Source organism: Cherax quadricarinatus, chromosome 63 (assembly GCF_038502225.1).
Source record: "Cherax quadricarinatus isolate ZL_2023a chromosome 63, ASM3850222v1, whole genome shotgun sequence".
In the NCBI taxonomy this organism is placed as follows: Eukaryota; Metazoa; Arthropoda; class Malacostraca; order Decapoda; family Parastacidae; genus Cherax; species Cherax quadricarinatus.
The window spans coordinates 16,427,866-16,447,798 of NC_091354.1; the positions used below are offsets into that span (position 1 = coordinate 16,427,866).

General features: G+C 41.9%; 1 protein-coding gene across 3 annotated transcripts in view; it reads left to right on the forward strand.

The window, feature by feature from the left end:
* The first annotated feature begins 712 nt into the window (after positions 1–712).
* Positions 713–19,933, forward strand: part of LOC128698201 (sodium/potassium/calcium exchanger Nckx30C) — an 86,334-nt gene continuing 67,113 nt past the window's right edge. For 2 of the 3 annotated variants that reach the window (XM_053790338.2, XM_053790339.2), the window contains exons 1-2: positions 713–1,070; positions 10,997–11,014. In XM_053790338.2, coding sequence (XP_053646313.2) covers positions 893–1,070; positions 10,997–11,014 — 196 coding nt within the window. In that variant the 5' untranslated portion in view covers positions 713–892. The remainder of the gene's footprint in view (positions 1,071–10,996; positions 11,015–19,933) is intronic. The other variant, XM_070098657.1, reaches the window with a different exon arrangement.

Here is a 19,933-nt window from a genome sequence, read left to right on the forward strand (position 1 = left end):
TTATTATTATTATTATTATTATTATTACTATTATTATTTTTATTATTATTATCACACTGGCCGATTCCCACCAAGGCAGGGTGGCCCGAAAAAGAAAAACTTTCACCATCATTCACTCCATCACTGTCTTGCCAGAAGGGTGCTTTACACTACAGTTTTTAAACTGCAACATTAACACCCCTCCTTCAGAGTGCAGGCACTGTACTAGTAGTAGGTTGGTAGACAGCAACCACCCAGGGAAGTACTACCGTCCTGCCAGATGACTGTGAAACAGAAACCTGTAACTGTTTTGCATGATGGTAGGATTGCTGGTTTCTTTTTCTGTCTCATAAACACGCTAGATAACAGGGATATCTTGCTACTCCTACTTACACTTTGGTCACACTTCACAGACACGCACATGCATATATATATATACATACATCTAGGTTTTTCTCCCTTTTCTAAATAGCTCTTGTTCTTCTTTATTTCTTCTATTGTCCATGGGGAAGTGGAAAAGAATCTTTCCTCCGTAAGCCATGCGTGTCGTATGAGGCGACTAAAATGCCGGGAGCAATGGGCTAGTAACCCCTTCTCCTGTAGACATTTACTAAAAAAGAGAAGAAGAAACTATTATTATTATTATCATTATTATAATTACTATTATTATTATTATCATTATTATAATTATTATTATATGTTAAGGATAATAAACAGTGGATGCGCTAAACCCGTATGGGCCATTCAGTACATTTGGGGGGGTTGAATAGGCAGTAGACAGGTTTAATTCAGGATTGAGAGGGGTGATTCTAGTTCCTTGGATCAGGAGCACTTTTCACCAGCATCAGAGGGTTTCTTCCTTAAAGAACGTCTTGTGTATCACCATCGCAAGTGTTTCACGTAGAATAGATTGATGAGAGTGTTTGATATTATTAACGATAGTGTTGTGTCTCTCCGACAGCACGCTGCAGGGCCGCAGCCGGTCCAGCGCGGGGAGAGACGCCCCTCCGCCCCGGTTCTTCACTCCGGCACCAAGTTCAGACATGGCCTCCTGCAGCTGATGATCCACACCATCGACCCGCTGCATGACGGTGAGTCCTGGTCCTCTGCTGTCGCTCCTGCTGCTACTGCTGCTGCTGCTCCAGCTGCTGCCGCTGCTGCTGCTGTCGCTGCTGCTACTGCTGCTGCTGCTGCTACTGCTAACGGCGGCGGTGGTGGTAGTGAGAGTGAGGCTCCACCTTCCTGGCCAGGGTGGGAGTGGAGAGGAGAGTCAGAAAATTCATTGCCTGGGAGGAGAGATTCAGTTGCATCCCAGCGCCTTCAATCTTCAGTGGGGTAATAAATTTTGGGAAGGAGCTTCTGATAGGAGGTTTCTCTCCCTCTTTCCTGGTTACTGATTCTTCTGAAGGAAGGTTTCTCTGTCTTCCTGTAAACTTTCTTCCTTCCTGGATACTCGATTCTTCTTAAGAAGTGTTCCACTATTTCACTGAATGGGCAGGACTCGAAACCAAGGCTAGCCAGTCCTAGAACATGCAGGACAATGCGTTAACCATTACCATTCCAGCTTAATAATATTCATCTCTATACACAATAGGAAGGTTAGCATGGGCCCCACTTTGATCACTTGGAAATCCTTCCAATGTGTATAGAAATACACCTAGTTGGTCTAACCTTACACCAGCATGGTACAATGGTTAACGCATTGGCTTGCTAGCTTTAGGACAGCCTCGCCGTGGGCTCAAATCCCACCAGTTCCGTGAGTTGTTTACAATCGTGTTTCTCAGGACATCGTAATGACACGACTGCAAACAAACCACGGAACAGGTGGGGATTGAACCCGTTTCGTGGTGTTTCTAAGATTTTGCAGGTTTTTTCTTTTATCACTGAGTTTTCTTAATTTCTGCGTTGCTGATGCGAAGTCCAGGTGACTGTACAATACGATGCTCAGCTATTTTTTCTATTTTTTTTAACTGTCCTTCTGAGTCTTCCGTTTTAAAATGAACATTTACAATATTATTCTAAAAACTACTGTGACGTCCAAGAGGTTTTCTGTCCTCTACAAGTACCTGTTTCTGTTCAGTAAGAAATAAGCTTTTTTCACACAAATAACCCGCACATAAGAGAGAGAGAGAAGCTTACAGCGACGTTTGGGTCCAACTCGGACCGAAACGTCATCATAAGCTGCTCTCCCCTATGTGCTGGTTATTTGTGTATTGCTCTAGTCACGGTATTATGCCTTTGGTTCTTTGTTATACTGTTCAATTATTATACTATTCTGTTATTTTGTTCTTCATTATACTGTTCTTTATTATACTATTACTTTCACTTGCTATTAATAAATTCTATACGTTTTCTCTATAGTTTTATGCCAGTTTTATATAGTGCTTTTTCGAGTCGCATTCTAGACCAGTTTTGTTGTCAGGTGATAAAACTGGGCATAGTTTCGGACGGTCCTGGACCATTATCAAATGATATTACGACCTTATGTAAGACCGGTGGTTCAAGGTAGCGTTCTCGCTCTTCCGTATGTTGAACGAGACTGTGAGATAAACGAGATAAACGAGATAAGGATCCTCGTTTACCTCTAAGAAACTTCGGAACTAGATAAATTATCTTAACTTGTGTGTACGATAAAGTAACAATACCATTCCCCATTTCTTCTGTTTTTTTAGTTATTCGATACCTATACTGTCCTGTTAGAACATGCCGATAAGGTATCGGAAATGTTAAGAGGATGCCATGATACTAGTAACCAGTACCATCCCACGTAAATCCGGTTTCGGCAGCGCTTCCAAAGTCTTAGGAAACTGCTTACTACTCGACCCAAACACTGCTATCAGATGACGCCAGCCATTAACATCACGTCAGCACCAAGAAGTACTTTATTATGCCACTCCATCACTGTCTTGCCAGAGGCGGGTTGATACTACAGCTCAAAAGCTGCAATATATCTTCACACCTTCAGAGTGCAGACACTGTACCTCCCACCTCCAGAGTACCTCTCAAATCCGACCCTCATAGCTGTATTACTAATGTCCCTATTACCTCTACCATCTCACAGCTTGCCACCTGACTCCCGCCACTATATATATAAACTTATTTCTTAGTTGTTTCTGTAGTAGGATTGAAGAAGCCACTTGCCCAAATAAGTGTCTTGAACTGTGTATACGTGTCTTATCAACATTGGCCTTGTATATTTAATAAGGCTACCCACATCTCTCTGGCGTCGATTTTTTTTTTTCATAATTGAAGATGATTTCCCATGCACGATTTTTACCTTGTCTAGAAGACGGACATGGCAAGGGACAAGTCATCCAAGAATGTGAACCACAACTCAGTGGAAACATGTGCAGTATATAATTCTTGTAGCCAGTTCTGTAAAACAAGAATGAGGTTTCACCTGGGTACTATAAGCCTCGTGCCTGTCATGAAAGATTCGTCTCATGACTTAATGTACACATTCTTGCACATTCTTTCCCTTCCTTCCCTTCCCTTCCTTCCCTTCCCTTCCTAAGAGTTATCAGCTGGGTCGCGAGACTCGAAGACTCTTCCATTCATTATTGCCACAACTTCTATAATAAAGCTGTGTTTTCTCAAAAACAAATGTAATATACTCTCTCTTTCACCAGGGTGATATAGCTACAAGCTGGTAATTGATGTTCCTAAATGTGGCTGGAATTTCGTCTCTTGCATAACAAATTCTTAGAGTACCTTTATCTGCACAGCTCTTGGGGTAGGACCCTGAGGCAAATATTCCTTACCAGTGGATCGAATACTGTGTTTTGGCTTACAGATTATGCTCTCGTAGGAGCTACCCTTTCAGATCGTAGTCACCTAGGTGATAGTGGAACCAAAGATTCCTAATGTTTGTAGTTTTAACAAGAGTCCAGGTGCTATATCCGGTGTAAGGCAGCAGTGATGTCCAGTGCAACTACATAGCTGATCTAGGATTTATCCAATGACTTGTGCCACGTAGTGGAGATATTTAACATGAGGCTTGCTGATGACCAACCTTTTCTGAAACTTTATTGACCAACACATAGCAATGAGTCATGGTAAAAAATAATGCTGTAATTTTTCGTGAGATTGTCTAAGGTATGACAAAAGTAACACTAGCATTGGTACTCGCTTCTTTCCTTTGTGGAATTATGTCACCGGTTGAAGATGCCAGTTTCTGTCTGTTTTTCAGACGGAGGACCGAAAGCTACAATCACTCATCACAAACTCAAATAGGTATTTACACCCAAGTTCTTCCCCGGCTGCCGCTGTTGGTAGACGGTTGTTCGATCCTCCATCACTCCTTGTGCTGAATTATCCACACACGGGTATAGTGCTTCACATAAATATATTAATCAATCCTCCGGTCCCAGCCTGCCCTCACGCATCAAGACGGACACAGTCCCCCGGCCAGAGCCTGCCCTCACGCATCAAGACGGACACAGTCCCCCGGCCAGAGCCTGCCCTCACGCATCAAGACGGACACAGTCCCCCGGCCCGAGCCTACCCTCATGCATCAAGACGGACACAGTCCCCCGGCCAGAGCCTGCCCTCACGCATCAAGACGGACAAAATCCCCCGGCCCGAGCCTGCCCTCACGCATCAAGACGGACACAGTCCCCCGGCCCGAGCCTGCCCTCACGCATCAAGATGGACACAGTCCCCCGGCCCGAGCCTGCCCTCACGCATCAAGACGGACACAGTCCCCCGGCCCGAGCCTGCCCTCACGCATCAAGACGGACACAGTCCCCCGGCCAGAGCCTGCCCTCACGCATCAAGACGGACACAGTCCCCCGGCCCGAGCCTGCCCTCACGCATCAAGATGGACACAGTCCCCCGGCCCGAGCCTGCCCTCACGCATCAAGATGGACACAGTCCCCCGGCCCGAGCCTGCCCTCACGCATCAAGACGGACACAGCCCTGGTAAACCTATGTATTACAAAAACAAATTGGTTCATGATTTAATCAGAAATGCAACAACAGGAGTGGATATAACTTTAGTAACCCATGGAAAGAAGCAGCTAGGTTGTATGCGGTGAGGTGTGAAGCTCCAGGAGGAAGACATGGAGGATAAAAAAGGAAAGGGAGGAGGCAGGAAGATAGAGAGGTAGGTACGAAAAGAGAGTTTAAGGGAGAACCAATTATATTATTTTTATGCATGTTGGTTAAGTTTTATGACTCGCTGTACTCTACCCTTATATGCTAACTGCTCCTTCAAAACACGTAAGAAAAATAATTTTCTCGTTATTATTTAATATTACGCTGTTAGGTGACCGGGTAGTGTTTGAAGACGTGTGTAATGAAATGTTTTACGCCAGTGAGTAAATGTTATATCTGGAATAGTAAACAAAATGGGAGATCTTTATTTCAAAACTTCCCTATTATTCACTCTTCATAGTAACTTTCTCTTCTTATGACTTTAAACAACCAATATTATATACTTTAAATTCTCAAATTATTAAACTTGAGATTTTCCTACATACATCAGAGAAGATGAACAACAGAGATAATAAATATACAGAGTGAGAAGTGAAGAGGATAGAGGAGAGGTATCCGAGGCAGAGATAATATGATAAAGAAACAAGTGATAGAAGTGAAGAAAATGTTGATAAATGTGGCTCAAAAGAAAAGAAATAAGAAAAGGGAAGTGAAAGGATGGAGGATGAGAGGTACAGGGGACAGAGAAAGTAGGATAAGAAAAAGGAATTAAAGAAGGTGGAGATAATTGAGGGAGGGGAAAATAAAGTATGGAAAGAGGTAAATCGATATGAAAGTATTCCCGTTTCATGGTTTTTGAGAAGTGGCTGATGACCCAGGGCACAGTGACTGTAAGGACAGATAGATAAGTGTAATGGATTAATGGAGAAAATGTATAATATATGGTAACTTGTAGAAGCTATGAAGAAAAGGATAAATGGTACAACATCTCTGTCACATAGAAACATGGCCTCTACCCCCGGTGTTTATGTGTCTCATCCGCTCGCAATCTAGACTTGTTGTGTAATGCTGCTTGGAGGGAACATGTGGTAATTGTGCTGGTCCCTACTCCACAAGGAAGTGCCATCGGCCTGACAAGAAACAGTGCCCTAGGTGTTACACAGAGAGTGTGACGGCCAGGAACCTTAAGTGTGAAGAGCAGTCCTGACCCTCTCAAGAGGCGTCAAGCCCAGACTGATTCACCCAGATCTGGAAATATAAACACATATGTAGTTTAATGTGATCATTTATTGACAACGTTTCGCCCACACAGTGGGTTCTTTCAAGTACCTTCCACCCCAGGTAGATCTGTTTGTGACTTGAAAAAACCCACTGTGTGGGCGAAACGTTGTCAATAAAGGATCACATTAAACTGCATATGTGTTAATATTTCCATTGTGTCGGTATTTTATACCATTTATTTTCACCCAGATCTGCTGATCCACAACAAAACTCAACCATATTGACTGTGCCAAATTGCCCAGCACTGCTGACCATGCCAGTGCAAAAAAATACTATACCAATACCACAAGCGAAGACTGCAGTGACTGTTCTGTGGTTTCCTAAGCGACTGCACCAAAGCAGCAATCTGTCTCTAGAAAAACTGAGATGAACTAGGAAATGTATCAAGGCTCCAAACAGCTGACCTGCCTTGTATGGGCCAGTAGGCCTTCTGCAGTGTTTCTCCATTCTTATGTTCTTATGAAATCAATGCCATCCTCAAAGGCCCTGCGAAGCGCTCTGAAGGCTCACGTAGAAACCTTTCCTTGATAAATATACTGAATTAACACCTTCATGGATTATAGCAGAGAAGCTGTCAAAATCCACATTCTAGGAAAGAATTATTAGTTTATAGTCCAAGTCGAACCCAAACGTCGTCATAAGTTTCTTCGGATTATTTATGTAATGTCCCAGTTGCGATATTTTTTTTTTTATTCTTTACCTGTCAGAATTATTATCACTACGAAAACTTTCAAACTGTTCGACTTTCTGCTCTATGATGAAGCTGAAGAAGTACACGTCTCGTCTACAAGAACCAAACACTCCTAGAACTAAGATCGAAATTCCTTCAAAATTGTCAGAATATGTTACTTTTCCAATGTTGGAAATAAATATATAGGGATGCTGACCTATATCAAAAGTGGCCTGGCATGCAAACATGTCACAGACTACAAAAACCAATGACATCTACTTCCACATCTTTCAAGACACCACAACCTCTAGTACATTCAACCTATGTAATGTATGCGAGAGATGTGACAAAATGAAAAATGTCAACCTTCTAAGAGTCAAAAATAACTTAGAAATTATAGTAATCAGGAACTTTAAGGCATAGCAGAGGGATTTAGCAGAGACTTAATTGTCAGAGGAGATGGACTCGCTCACACTACTGTTTGTGGATCTGTTGCACAGAAACTGGTCAACAAACACTTTGCTCATCTAGGAACAAGTAAAATAAGTGATGCCAAGCCATTGCTCTTTTATTAGATATGTCATTAACATCCCCAAAAACCTTCATATTCACCTCAGACATGAGATCTACATCTGGTATCAAGTATACATATTTATCACCATGATTGCATTCTATCAAGATATTGTTAATGAGAGGGGAAACTATCACAAAAACAATGAAACTACATGGCTTCACATCATCAGTGGAGCAGTAAGGGTGGATCACCGACTCACGTCTTCCAAATCGTAGAAACACTGAAATTGCAAAACAGTCGACTTACTCAAAGCAAACGGAAAATTCAGGTACATATAAGAGGCATATACCTCAGTAATATGCACTTCTTGTGAAACATCGTCCACGCGACTTCTACTGCTCAAATGAGGTATAAAATAAAATGAAAACTGAAAAAACCTCGACTTGATAAATTAGACATATGTGCAACACTTGGGTATCTTTAGTGAGGAAACGTTTCGGCACACAGTGGCATCATCAGTCAGTACAAAGGAGAATCGTGAAGAACAGGAGGAGAATGAGGTAATCAGTCCCTCAACCTTGAGTCGATGTAATCAGTCCATCAATCTTGAAAATAACACGACTGCTGCACCTCACCTGCCTACAGTATATAAGCCACTTCTTCGCACATATGATGTATTCTTTTCAAGATTGATGGACTGATTACATCTACTTGAGTACATAGACATAGATGATATCTACTCTATATCATCCATCCAGCTTTAAAAGGCATTAGAACAGGACTGGAAAAAATGGCATAATTTCAATACTTTTTTTAAATTTTTATGTAATATGTAATCCAATATATATAATATATATATATATATATATATATATATATATATATATATATATATATATATATATATATATATATATATATATATATATATATATATATATATATAATCAGCATAGTTGTTTATATATTTTGTGGTGATAGTTATACTTGGTAATTTCTTTTATTATTGTTATTTTTATATTTTGTTTTAAATATAGTTGTACCGAGATTTTTTATGTAATATTTTTGATATGTTTATATCCTAAGGATTTTTATTTTGATATTTTTTTTTATCTTGGCCAATATTTTCATGTTTGTCCTGTTTTTTTTTTCTGAATTATTTCATAACATTTGATTTTTTGACACAGTGTTGGTTTTATTTTTTTTTATGTAATTGCGATTTCTATCTCGATAATTGTATCTTAATAATTATCTTAATAGATACATTCCGATAGATAATCCTTGACAGCATGTATTGATAGACGTTGTTTATTATTATGATATACTGAGATAGATGTTTCTTGGTCGATTATTTAGATCATATACGACGATATATTTTTCTTGATAGATCATTGCAGCCTCGACAATTTTTTGTATTTTTTTATTCATTTTACATTAACTCTTGTTAATGGTTGGTTTTATAACACTGAATAAACACACACACACACACACACACACACACACACACACACACACACACACACACACACACACACACACACACACACACACACAAACACACACACATACACACACACACACATGGAGCAGGGAGAGAGAGGACCTAGTAGCGATCAGTGAAGAGGCGGGGCCAGGAGCTGAGTCTCGACCCCTGCAACCACAATTAGGTGAGTACACACACACACACACACGCACACCAACTCCACTACCAATTTGTTACTCTATAAACCCGGTATTAGATGCACTGTTTAATCTACTCTGCATTAGGACTGAAGAAATCACACATGGCGAAGCGCTTCCTTAGTAAAAATCTTGAGCAGTGAGTACCTAACTTACGTACATATCCTCGGTATCACCATACCGGTTCCACCATTTTGGGAAAGGTGTTACCTATTATCAGACGCACTTAGTTTTTACACAATACAACTTATACAGGCTAAGAGCTGCTTTATCTTGTCTCAGTTCATCTCAAAGCTCAACCCTAGCTGGGATATATTAAAACTCACCAGGATGTCACCAACAGTCGTTCCAACACCCAGATAACTCTAGGTGAACGGCGTCCTGGTAACATGTTCATCTAGGGGTTGCCAGGACAAGTCCTGGTCCTAGTCTTCTCCATGTGGTGACCCGCAACTGACAGCGCCGCCTCATAGCTACTAGCCGCATATTACATAGAGTTTCGTAGTTTTATGTATCACACGAACTGTTTTGTTTCTATTTCTGATGTTTTAACTCAGTGTTTGTGTATATTATTTTTCACCTTTGGTGTTTTTGTTGTTGATTATAGTGTTATGAGAAAATGTCACTTGTGTATATTGAACTGGTTGATCTGAGATGTTTCAACTATGTGTTTCTTTATCTCTACTAATTGTTTTCAAGCTTGTGTCGATAGTTTCTTTGAAAATGGCATTTAATATTAAAAATAGAGTAGTTGTTTTTCTTCTCGTTGTCTTGTCTACGTCGTATTATAAATTTTGAAATTAGTAATGATTTTCTGAGTTGTTCTCCTCACCCTCCCTGGCCCCCCCTTTCCCTTTCCATCTCCCCTAATTTGTAGTAGTAGTATTAAGTGTATGTTGTTACTCTCTCCTCTCCACGTCACTGTTGGATTTGAACCCACTTGATTATATCATCACTATACAAACCTGTCACAAGCTCTCAGCACTGAACTATGCCTGAAGACTCGCAATACCAACACTTAAACCTGCTTTCCACATTCACACTTGGTGCTGAGCAGGCTTTATATCTCAACTCATGATGTTGGAACTTGCCATTAAGTTTTGCCCATGGTGCTGAGGCTTGCTACACAGTTCTGCTCATGAGGTCGAAACTTGATACGAAGTTTCTTATGGTGTTGGAACTCGATATAGAAGTTCTATCCATGCGACTGAAACTTGCATCAGAGTTCTGCTCATGATTCTGAAACTAGCTACAAAGTTCTGCCCCTAATGCTGGAACTTATGCTCACTTTTTATTTATAAAAGTAGTAATTTTTTTTTACTGTAGCTTAGTTTGACACCCCACCTTGTGACTCCCCAGTGTCAGACTCTTCCCTTATACTATAAAGAGTTCTGTCCACTCTCTCCTCAGCCGAGACGAGCTCAACTAATCACCTTCAGTTCTGAGGCTAACCCTCACAACCCAGCCTTCATAACTCAACCCTCGCAAACTGAGATGAGTGTCACGTTCTTCAGACATGAGTAATGTGACTTGTCAGCCGTGCCCCCTCACCATTCAGGCCTCTCGTGGGAGGGCATGTTACCAATTAGATTTCACCCTTGGGAATCACACCAGGTTACCTGTCCGACTTTAGGATCGCCTTGCTTTAAGACACCTCATACTATAATAGCTGTTGGCTTCTAAGTACTACTAGGCCAGTAACGATTTTAAAAATACCAATCGTTTGGGATTCTTTTTCCCTATGCACACTCCTGCAGCTAAATGTATAGTAACAGGAATGTAAATCGTAGCTGGCTAAGACTTGCAGAACGAGATGTAGAGACTTCAAGCCTCCATCACAGAGGATTTTTAGCAAGGTGACCCTTTAAGTTATTCCAATGCATATTTCTTCTATTTGCACTCATGCCGGGAGCTGATCTGATTTCTCAATGTTTCAGGACTCGAGGAGGAACCTGGTAAAGTTCTATTTCGCATGACCAATGCATAGTTTTAAGTGTCTAGTGCATACATGTATTTTTGGCATATGATGGTATATTTTTTGGCACTTTTTTTGCATGGCTTCTCCGTTGCTAGCGGATTCACTTAGTCGAAAACCCGACTGTTTCAAATGGGAGGCAGATTTTTATTTTTTTGTACCTTTTTAATAATTTTTAATGAAAAAAATTAGGTTTTTGGCTAGTTATAGTGAATATTTTAGTTACCATCGATTTTGTGACGGGGATTTTTTTTGTTTGTTTATGCTAGTTTTAGTACGCTCGTGTGTGTGTGTGTGTGTGTGTGTGTGTGTGTGTGTGTGTGTGTGTGTGTGTGTTTGGTGTTTGGTGTATTTGTGTATGTTTTTTGGTGTGTGTGTGTGTGTGTGTGTGTGTGTGTGTGTGTGTGTTTGGTGTGTTTGTGTATGTTTTTGGTGTGTGTGTGTGTCTACCTGCGTCTTTGAGACAGTGTATGTGTAAGTATGTACACGTGTGAAAGCAATTATACATTACGAGTATAACTATGCTCATGGTGCCCAGTTGCGTGCGCGTGTATGCATGCGAACATTGTGCGTGTCTGTCTCTCTGTCTATCCATCTGTGCTTGTCTGTGTGCAGACATGTACGTACATGAAAATAACTATACATTAGCAGCAGAACTATGCTCTCCTGCGCCTGTAAATGCGTGCGTGTGTGTGTGTGTGTGTGTGTGTGTGTGTGTGTGTGTGCGTGTGTGTGTGTGCGTGCGTGCGTGCGTGCGTGCGTGCGTCTGCCTGTGTTTCTGCAGACGATAGAAGTATTTAGAATTACGAGACCAGATATACTCAGATTTCCTTGTAAGGCGAGTGAAGGTAAGACACGAGGATGATGGATACTGGAAGCAGCGTCTTTCCTGACACCAATCTCTAGTTCATCTTACTGATTCCTTTCCACACTTAATCACGTATATCATCTAAATTTCAGATCTATAATTCAAGAGGTTATCATAGATATGACTGAACGAATGTCATGCATAACAATATATATATATATATATATATATATATATATATATATATATATATATATATATATATATATATATATATATATATATATATATATACTACACTTTATGTAGGATAATAAATATTGCTTTCAGTATGTGTTTCTGATTTCAACCATGTGTTAGATCGTTTGAGAGGAGTGCACTCTAGTTGAGCACATTGGCTTTTAGCACATGTGAGCTGTGTCTTGTCTTTGATTAAACTAGTTCCATTGTGGAGGTCACAGACACCGTAGGGAGAGATCACTCTTGTTGTCTCACGGCCGCGATGATACCGCTGTTTTGGTTTTTTCCTGTTGTTGAATTGTAGCTCTGTGGTGACGTGTGGTGATGCTCTCTCTCTCTCTCTCTCTCTCTCTCTCTCTCTCTCTCTCTCTCTCTCTCTCTCTCTCTCTCTCTCTCTCTCTCTCTCTCTCTCACTTTCACTCTCTCTCTCTCTCTTTCTCTCTCGCATATCAGATAAAGCTTGGCCATATATGTTGCATGTGTACAGTGTTTTCTCTGTGTAGTGTGGGATCTCTCTGTGGGAGCTGGTACTGTGGTTTACCCTCACCTCCACCTTGGAGCTGCTGCTACACAACCCCACACTTACCAGAACACCCACACACATTCCTTAACTAACTCTTACGACCACATCCACACAGTCCTAAACTCACGCTTACGACCACACCCACACAGTCCTAAACTCACGCTTATGAACACACACCCACACACACACATGCCTGTGGTCAAGGCTCACAATTCCCAGAAATGCTACAGTAGTATGTCCTTGGGAACTCAGTGCTGTGAAAGGCCCATCATACAAGTAACAAACGGTTCAGGGTTCGGCCGTTTAAATCCGTTAGCCTTATTGTGCACACTTAATCACAATTGTCTTGGATTTAGACTTCTGTTTACCATGACTCCCAAGTCTGTAATACCGTTGCGTCTTCCTCTACAAGAGTCCTCACTGTGAGACCATTCTCTGGGCATTAGGTACACTCATGTCATGATCACCTTCTTGCAAGCGATTCTTTCCCCGTCTCTTAGCAGCTTGTGGTATACTGCTAACAATAGCACATTGTAACTGTATTTTCGGAACTGTGTTTGGTTCAGATTCGTGAATGTTTCGTGATCACAGGAATATCTGTCTGGATCTCCAAAAGCTTTCAATAGAATCTTTCAAAATTAAGCAAATTATTGCCTTTTTTAATGTTCTTTTTGTGTATATGTGTGTATGTCTGTTTCATTTATTGTATTCTATATTTAATCTCAATGTTTTTAAGAGTGTGGGTTCAGGGTTCTCAGAGTGTTGGCTCATGGCTCTCAGAGTGTGGGTTCATGGCTCTCAGAGTGTTGGCTCATGGTTCTCAGAGTGTGGGTTCATGGCTCTCAGAGTGTGGGTTCATGGCTCTCAGAGTGTTGGCTCATGGTTCTCAGAATGTGGGTTCATGGCTCTCAAAGTGTTGGCTCATGGCTCTCAAAGTGTGGGTTCAGGGCTCTCAGAATGTGGGTTCATGGCTCTCAGAGTGTGGGTTCATGGCTCTCAGAGTGTGGGTTCGTAGCTCTCAGAGTGTTGTCTCATGGCTCTCAGAGTGTGGGTTCAGGGCTCTCAGAGTGTGGGTTCAGGGCTCTCAGAGTGTGGGTTCAGGGCTCTCAGTCTATCTTCGTAGGAAAGATGAGTATAAATTTTTTAAGTTAGTAAGCGGAAGAGACAGAAATTTATCGCCCCATTGTGATGGATGACCTTTATGGAGCCACCACACCTTAGACTACTGAACTTCCTGCGTTCCATCCCTCAGTCAAGTTCAGACTCGCAGACCCACAGCAACACCCACGCTAATCACCAGTCCAACGCTCACACCCCCAACCCTCCCCCCAACACCCCCATGGATATAAGTCACTTTGACTATTTTTGAGTTATCCTGGGTAATTTACACACATGTTACTATGTATGATAATTTGTATAAATGTATTTAAGTGTACCTGTACCTAAATTAACTTACTTGCACACGTATACAATCAAAAGCAGTGGGAACTGACAGGTTTCACCACAGAATCTGCGAGAGGGAACAGAAGTGTTGTCCGGACCACTAGTTAAAATATATAGGGAGTCAATGTACATGGGTCAGTTGCCAGTGAATGGGAAGACAGTGAATGTGGTCCCTTTAAGAAAGGAGACAGATTGCAACAGTTAAACATCAGACCAGTGTTGTTGACATGCATCATTACGTTTCTCCATTACCTTACATTGTAAGGTAATGGAGAAAAGTAATCAGGAGAGGAGTGGTTGAGGGAAGTGCACAGGTGGTGGAGACAGACTCCATACATAGTTTTAAGACCAGGTACGATATGGCCCAAGAGGCTACGAGGATGTGAATCTGCCAAGTGGCAAATGAAGAGGCGGGCCAGGATTTGAAAATCGACCTACGCAACCACAAATAGGCGAGTGTACGTTGGGACACGCACACGCACGCGCACGCGCGTGCACTTAGCCATACAACTGCCGTCCTCAGAATAAAAATAATCTTAAATCTAAAATAAATATATTTATAAAAGAAAATCTATATCTTAAATCAAATATCTTTCAGTTGTAATGGATTATCTTTACTTGTACTATACGTGTTCTCCACTCGTTCAGTTTCATTCACGATTTTCTTAAAATATAATGCAAGGAAGACATTTGTAACATCGATACCATGCCTAACCCTTCTAGGGTAGGGTAGGTGCCTGAGCCCGAGCCTTTAGCTCATAAGACTGTCATTCCCATTTGCCCCCTTGGGGCGGGGATGGCAGACCAGAGAGGCCTAGCTTGTGGCTAGGCCTGGGGACAGTTGGTCCCAAAGATGAGGAGGTACTTGTGCCTCCTCCCATGGGAGACTTAGGTCTCAGACACTCCCTAAAGAGGGAGCCAAGGCCGGGCCACCACTTGGAAAAGGCCCGGGCCGGGAGAATACCGGCTAATCTTTAATAATAATAATAATAATGACATTTGTAAAATAACATTGAAATAGTTGGTTGACATAACATGAATCCGGCCATCACTTTCATCCGGTTCTCAACACGAATCAGACTTTCCGTGCATCCGGTTCTTTGTCTGGGTGTTGCGAATGCAGTATCGTGTTGCAGCAATGTTTTCGTAAGAAAGTCTAAGTATTCACTTGACGTTGCAGAAGGTATTGCATAATTCCCTGCATTTCCATTAAGTTTGGGACTGATTGTCTGGGTCAGAGGTATCATGACTGACGAAATCGTAATAACACAATTGAAAACAAGCCACGGAACGGGTGGGGCTTTGAACCCGTTGTGAGTCATCAAACTCAAGCCAGTGCGTTAACCACTCGGCCTGTGCACAGTTTTATGACTCACTCGCCTTGGCTTTAAATCCCATCCGTTCCGTGGTTTGGTCAGTAGTTTGTGTTTTTTTAATCAGTAAAATCAAGCCATCATTACTGTAAAAAAAATTATATCCTCAATAAAGCGTTAAACCCGTGTGGATCCTCGGGGGTCATTGTAGGTAAATGGAGTCTTCTTTCTTCCTCTTCTTTGTTTTCTTCTTCTTCTTCTTCTTTGTTTTCTTCTTCTTCTTCTTCTTTGTTTTCTTCTTCTTCTTCTTCTTCTTCTTCTTCTTCTTCTTCTTCTTCTTCTTCTTCTTCTTCTTCTTCTTCTTTGTTTTCTTCTTCTTCTTTGTTTTCTTCTTCTTCTTCTTCTTCTTTGTTTTCTTCTTCTTCTTCTTCTTTGTTTTCTTCTTCTTCTTCTTTGTTTTCTTCTTCTTCTTCTTCTTCTTCTTCTTCTTCTTCTTCTTCTTTGTTTTCTTCTTCTTCTTCTTTGTTTTCTTCTTCTTCTTCTTTGTTTTCTTCTTCTTCTTCTTCTTTGTTTTCTTCTTCTTCTTCTTCTTCTTCTTCTTCTTCTTCTCTAATTTCTTACGAGTTATAATGGATAACCTGAAAAATTTTGGATAATTTTATTCCGTAAGACTTGACAACTCTTTCTTTATTAATTATAAAGTCACTTATTTGTTTAAAGTAATGAAGATCACGATGGAGGTCAAATTGAAAGCAACTTTACAATACGTTCATACGTATTGCAAAGTTGCAATACGTATTTTGCCTGATAAACGGTTTTAAAAATCGACATGTTGAAAATTGAGACACATGCAAAATATGGGAATCTTTATTAAGGAAACGTTTCGCCACACAGTGGCTTCATCAGTCCCTCAGCCAGGCTGAGGGACTGATTACCTCAAACTCCTTGTCTCCTTACCCGCTCTGCTTTGTATTGGACTGATGAAGCCACTGTGTGGCGAAACGTTTCCTTTATAAAGATTCTCATATGTTACTTAAGTGTCTCAATCTTCATCAAGTATTTTGCAAATTTGTTCCATAGTCTTGTTAATTTTAGCAGTAATATGGGACAACCTGAAACTAGTTTTAATTGTTTATTTTAGTTACTTTTGAGTAAAAGCATATTGTAAACACCCGTCAGTAATGTCGTTACAATTTATAGGTCACTATAACACTGGCGTATGGTGATTACTGTCACAGGGTGAGCACTGTGTCACCCTGCTGTCACTATAACAGTGGCGTATATGGTAGTTCTTGTCACAGGGTGAGCACTGTGTCACCCTGCTGTCACTATAACAGTGGCGTATATGGTAGTTCTTGTCACAGGGTGAGCACTGTGTCACCCTGCTGTCACTATAACAGTGGCGTATATGGTAGTTCTTGTCACAGGGTGAGCACTGTGTCACCCTGCTGTCACTATAACAGTGGCGTATATGGTAGTTCTTGTCACAGGGTGAGCACTGTGTCACCCTGGTGAACCTAATACTCTGGTATAGGTATTTCTCTGAACAACTGCCATAATATTTCATAACACGGGACAGAAAAATTAGTTTCGCATTATCATCCATGGTTGTAATATTGAGTGAGCTTAATATGTATGAGTTTACCATCTTTGGTGGGTGTGCGGTGCTCACCCAGCACACCCAGAATAACAACCAGTTGGCGGTTCGTAGGTGCGTACCCCGCGACCCTTACATGTTTTTATTTTTTCCCCCACAACCCCCACCTCGGTGTGATTGGTAAGTTGCAATTTGGATTTTGTACAAGCAGGACCCAGGCCTTGGCAAACAAAGTTTTCACTAGATAATATACATCAGCCAGAGCATACAACGTCTATCAATCGGTTCTTCACACTTCCCTAGTGTATTCCATTGGTTACCTTCAGATAGCTGCAGATAATTTGAAACTCTTGTAAAAGTGATTAAGTTCATAAGGGTTTAGGACAGTAAGGATCTGCTATTTTCTATATTAAAGAAATTTAAGTGAATTAATATAATATATTCATAGGCTCGCTGACATGCTCCGTATATAAGTACATTCATAAGCTCCCTGACATGCTCCGTATATAAGTACATTCATAAGCTCTCTGACATGCTCCGTACGTGAAATGACGAACTACACAACTGATTTTCTCAGAGTACTACATACCAATAAGGTAACTGACATATTGGTATGCAATAATATAATGAAACCCTTTCCGGACTCGACTCCTGCCATGAGGATACAAGGTGTCTTAAATTAAAATGTGGAGCGCAGGCATACTACCCCCAGTGAGGTCTTGAATCTTACTGTTATTAACGTAAAGTGTTCGTCCCGTGTGGGTCATTGAAGATAAAACCTCGGTCCACTAACGACGAATTTCTGCTCCCGCATTTAGGCTTTACCGTTCGTGTTGCTTTATAATACAAAGCAGTGTTCTTAGGCAGGTGTTACCCAGACAGTTCTTAGGCAGGAGTTACCCAGACAGTTCTTAGAGAGGAGTTACCCAGGCAATTCTTAGGCAGGAGTTACCCAGACAGTTCTTAAGCGGGAGTTACCCAGACAGTTCTTAAGGAGGAGTTACCCAGACAGTTCTTAGGCAGGTGTTACCCAGACAGTCCTCAGGCAGGAGTTACCCAGACAGTTCTTAGGCAGGTGTTACCCAGACAGTCCTCAGGCAGGAGTTACCCAGACAGTTCTTAGGCAGGAGTTAACCAGTTCTTAGGCATGAGTTACCCAGACAGTTCTTAGGCAGGAGTTATCCAGACAGTCCTTAGGCAGGAGTTATCCAAACAGTTCATAGGCAGGAGTTACCAAATTCTTAGGCAGGTGTTACCCAGACAGTTCTTAGGCAGGAGTTACCCAGACAGTTCTTAGGCAGGAGTTACCCAGACAGTCCTTAGGAAGGAGTTACCCAGACAGTTCTTAGGCAGGAGATACCCAGACAGTTCTTAGGCAGGTGTTACCCAGACAGTTCTTAGGCAGGAGTTACCCAGACAGTTCTTAGGCAGGAGTTGCTCAGACAGCCTTTAGGCAGTAGTTACCCAGACAGTTCTTAGGCAGGAGTTACCCAGACAGTTCTTAGGCAGGAGTTACCCAGACAGTCCCTAGAAAGGAGTTACCCAGACATTTCTTAGGCAGGAGTTACTCAGACAGTTCTTAGGTAGGAGTTACCCAGACAGTTCTTAGGCAGGTGTTACCCAGACAGTTTTTAGGCAGGAGTTACAAAGACAGTTCTTAGGCAGGAGTTACCCAGACAGTTCTTAGGCAAGAGTTACCCAAACAGTTCTTAGGCAAGTGTTACCCAGACAGTTCTTAGGCAGGAGTTACCCAGACAGTTCTATGGCAGGAGTTACCCAGACAGTTCCTAGGCAGGAGTTACCCAGGCAGTTCTTAGGCAGGAGTTACCCAGGCAGTTCTTAGGCAGGTGTTACCCAGAGAATTCTTAGGCAGGAGTTACCCAGACAGTTCTTAGGCAGGAGTTACCCAGACAGTTCTTAGGAAGGAGTTACCCAGACAGTTCTTAAGCAAGGGTTACCCAGACAGTTCTTAGGAGGCAGGAGTTACCCAGACAGTTCCTAGGCAGGAGTTACCCAGACAGTTCTTATGCAAGAGTTACCCAGACAGTTCCTAGGCAGGAGTTACCCAGACAGTTCTTATGCAAGAGTTACCCAGACAGTTCCTAGGCAGGAGTTACCCAGACAGTTCCTAGGCAGGAGTTACCCAGACAGTTCCTAGGCAGGAGTTACCCAGACAGTTCTTATGCAAGAGTTACCCAGAAAGTTCCTAGGCAGGAGTTACCCAGACAGTTCTTATGCAAGAGTTACCCAGACAGTTCCTAGGCAGGAATTACCCAGACAGTTCTTATGCATGAGTTACCCAGACAGTTCCTAGGCAGGAGTTACCCAGACAGTTCTTATGCAAGAGTTACCTGGAAAGTTCCTAGGCAGGAGTTACCCAGACAGTTCCTAGGCAGGAGTTACCCAGACAGTTCCTAGGCAGGAGTTACCCAGACAGTTCTTATGCAAGAGTTACCCAGAAAGTTCCTAGGCAGGAGTTACCCAGACAGTTCCTAGGCAGGAGTTACCCAGACAGTTCCTAGGCAGGAGTTACCCAGACAGTTCCTAGGCAGGAGTTACCCAGTTACCCAGACAGGTCCTATGCAGGAGTTACCCAGACAGTTCCTAGGCAGGAGTTACCCAGACAGTTCCTAGGCAGGAGTTACCCAGACAGTTCCTAGGCAGGAGTTACCCAGACAGTTCTTATGCAAGAGATACCCAAAAAGTTTCTAGGCAGGAGTTACCCAGACAGTTCTTATGCAAGAGATACCCAAAAAGTTCCTAGGCAGGAGTTACCCAGACAGTTCTTATGCAAGAGTTACCCAGACAGTTCCTAGGCAGGAGTTACCCAGACAGTTCCTAGGCAGGTTCTTATGCATGAGTTACCCAGACAGTTCCTAGGCAGGAGTTACCCAGACAGTTCTTATGCAAGAGTTACCCAGACAGTTCCTAGGCAGGAGTTACCCAGACAGTTCTTATGCAAGAGTTAGTTCCCA